This window comes from Vicia villosa, linkage group LG7, assembly GCF_029867415.1.
Source record: "Vicia villosa cultivar HV-30 ecotype Madison, WI linkage group LG7, Vvil1.0, whole genome shotgun sequence".
NCBI classification, from domain to species: Eukaryota; Viridiplantae; Streptophyta; class Magnoliopsida; order Fabales; family Fabaceae; genus Vicia; species Vicia villosa.
The window spans coordinates 133477977-133481345 of record NC_081186.1 but is presented as its reverse complement, the minus strand read 5'-3'; the positions used below and the strand labels follow the sequence as shown (position 1 = coordinate 133481345).

The 3369-nt window shown below is 43.8% G+C and overlaps 1 protein-coding gene across 1 annotated transcript; it reads left to right on the top strand.

The window, feature by feature from the left end:
- The first annotated feature begins 1443 nt into the window (after window positions 1-1443).
- Window positions 1444-3006, top strand: LOC131620219 (uncharacterized). The gene has a single exon (XM_058891224.1). The coding sequence runs from the start codon at window positions 1444-1446 to the stop codon at window positions 3004-3006; it is 1563 nt and encodes a 520-aa protein (XP_058747207.1).
- The last annotated feature ends 363 nt before the right edge of the window (window positions 3007-3369 follow it).

Sequence of the window (3369 nt, the reverse complement as noted above, 5' to 3'; positions counted from 1 at the left end):
CCTTTGTATGATAACATTAGGTAGCAAGCTTTCCCTCTTAGCTTAGGTCTTCCTCATGCATTCTTTAAAACACAAACCACACTCTTTGATTTTCTTTTCTTAAGAGCTTGTTATTTCCGCTCCATTCCCAGAATAAGTCTCCAAAGGTCGAGCAGCGGAGTGTGAATGTAACTCGTTCATCTAAAAACAACAAAACAAACAGAAATTAGTTAGCCGAGCTACGGTACCTCTGATTCCTCAAAAAGGATACGTAGGCAGCGGGGTAGGGCCCGTGCGAGTATAACTCTTTCTTTTCCCTACATTCTGCATTCATTTTAGTCCAGATTAGCGTAGTTTGCTTACACACCCGTAGTTTTAGACACAAGCGTGGATACCATCGAGTACGATGGGTGCAAGGGGTGCTAATACCTTCCCCTCGCGTAACCGACTCCCTTACCCTTTTTTCTCTGGTCGTGAGACCTTTGTTTTGTTTTGTGGTTTGCTGGCATTCCCTTCCTTTTCAGGATAAATATGTTAGTGGCGACTCTGTTAATTTTCGCGGTAGCGAAAGCTGGCGGCTCTGCTGGGGACGTCTCGACCTGTTGCTGGTCCGGACTCAGCAAGTCGATCCTAGCGCTTGTGTATTTATCTTTGGGTGTTTTACTGCTTTGCATATTTACCTGTTTGCATTGCATCCTATGTGCGCTTTTACTTTTCTGCATCATATTCTGGACTGTCTGGATCTCTGTTTGTTGGGTGGGTGTTACAAGAGGTAAAAGGCCCAATACCCAGGCTATGTGTGAACCATAGGAACCCTAGGATAGAGTGGGAGCATGGTTTGTCTCGAGGTGTACGTCTCGGGATGGATTATGTGACCACGAGCAGAGTAGTGGTTTCAAATGGAGGTATTATCGTCACCCGCTTCCGCGCTGTGATGATGCTTACCTTCGGGCGGACCGTATACTGCGTTTCATGACCTTACATTGTTCTAGATTTTACCCGTGAGTGGGTCGGGAATTAATGATCATATAATAGGTACATTGTTGGTGGCCGCTGTTCTTGTTCGTGGGTTACCGCTGTTCTCGTTCGTGGGTTACCGCTGTTCTCGTTCGTGGGTTACCGCTGTTCTTGTTTGAGTGTACTATTGGTTCCTGTTCGTGGGGTACTATGGTTCTTGTTCGAGTGGTAATCTGTGTTCTATCCCAGTGTGTTATTGACTATGGGCTTTGGTTCTGTGGATTGACATTCCGTGTTCCGTGTGGTATACCATTTGGGGGCCGAACCTTTGGCTCTGTACTATGTGTGTTACCGGCAGTCCAGAATGCCTGGTGGGCGGCAACAAGTCCCACCACTATGCATCATAGCATATTTATTTCCAAAAGAAACGCAAAAAAAAAGATATGTATAATAAGCATTTGCATGTCATGTTTTTCAGGGATATTCAGGAGTTCACCCGAGCTAAAAATGGACACTCCCATTGATACCGTCAAGGAAGCAAAGAAACATACGCATACCTACAATTTCTTCCGAGAGCCGTTGACCGCCTTAGAGGGTTTGAGTTCGTTGATGACCGCTTCCTGCTTGAAGAGTTTCACGGACAATTATGGGAATATCTTGACTTTGTTGGAAACCGTTGTTGATACTCCTGCTTTGCAAACTTTGATGCAATTCTATGATCCTGAAATGAGGTGTTTCACGTTCCAGGATTACCAGTTGGCTCCGACATTGGAAGAGTACTCTATCATTCTTAATCTTAAGGTAAAAAATGAAGTGCCATTCATCGACATTCCTAAAGAGGTGAATTTCAAGTTGATCGGTGCTGCTCTTTATTTGAGCATAAAAGAAGTATCTGATAATTGGAAGTCGAATGGAGGTGTCTCGGGGTTCTCTTTGAAATTCTTGGTGAGAAAAGCTAAAGAAGAGTTTGAGAAAAAGAATTGGAACGCGTACAATGCTTTGCTTGCTGTGACCATCTATGGGATTGTGATGTTCCCAAGTGTTCCCAATTTTGTAGACTCGGCTGCAGTGCACATCTTCATGGGAAAAAATCCTGTTCCTACATTGTTGGTCGATACTTATTATGTCGTTCATTCCCGATATGAGAAAAGTGGTGGTGCTATCACTTGTTGCCTTCAGTTGTTGTTCATCTGGTTCCTCTCTTTGTTGCCCAGCAAAGGACCTTTTGTGAAGACAAGAGATACACTCAAGTGGACCCACAGGGTTATGTCACTTACTTCTTACGATATTCAGTGGCAAAGGTACCGAATCAATGTTTCCGAGGTGATAGTTGGGTGCGGTGAGTTCGACAATGTTCCCTTGGTTGGTACTAGAGGTTGCATCAATTACAATCCCGTAGTATCCTTGCGTCAGTTGGGGTATACTTTGAAGGACAAACCAGCGGATCATTTGATAGCGGAGATGGTCTATTTTGAGAAGGGGTCGGATCTAGAGAAATTGGAAAGGATAATTGTGGCTTGGAAGAAGATCCGTAAGCATTATGGAGCCCATTTAGGAAAGAAAGAATCGCTTGCTCTAACACCGTATGTTAAATGGATTGAAAAGCGAGTCGGAAGTTTGTTGCGGCCATATGACAGAGTTGTACCACTTCAAAAGCAACCTCCTTTGATTCTATCTGAATTTGTGCCGACAGAGCTTTACAAGAATGCTTTGGCTACCAACTACAGGTTGCACGAAAGGGAACAAGAGACCAATTTGAAGTTCTTTGAAGAGAGAGACGCAAAGATGAGGTTGATGCACCAGCTCAAGCAAGTCGAAGGCGCAAGTTCAAGTCAAGCCAGTACCCGGAGGCGTCCCTATGAGTTGCTAGAGGAAGATTTGTATCACAAGCAGCAAGAGTGTCTACAGTTACAGAGATCAGAGAATAGTCTCAAGAGGCAGAAGCGGGATTTTGATAAACAGCTAGCGGAGGAGAAGGCCAAGACTGCTCGACTTGAAGAAGAACTAAGAAGACTCCGAGCCCAACGGAGAGGAGATGGAGGAGCTCATTCTGTTATCAGACGATCCTAGTGCTGCTGTGGAGTGGACTTGTTTGGTCCATGACGGTCGAGTTGCTGTTTACTTTGATATTTGTCACCCATATCCAGGATTGTTGGATGGGGTCGCATTTTGATATTCTGGATTTCTTTTGTATGCCCTATGAGCACTTTGTGACACGGTTATGTGTTCTATTTGTACGAACTCAAATTCACAATTATGTTTGAATGAAATATGCTCAGTTTGCCGAATTGTTCTTGTGTATGGATTGCTGTTCAAATATATTCTGTATCAGGGTTGCTATGTCCTATCCGAAAGTGGGATGAACTCTTGGATACCTAAAAATTGACAAACATTTCATGCATATCATTCATATATCATACATGTCATATATTT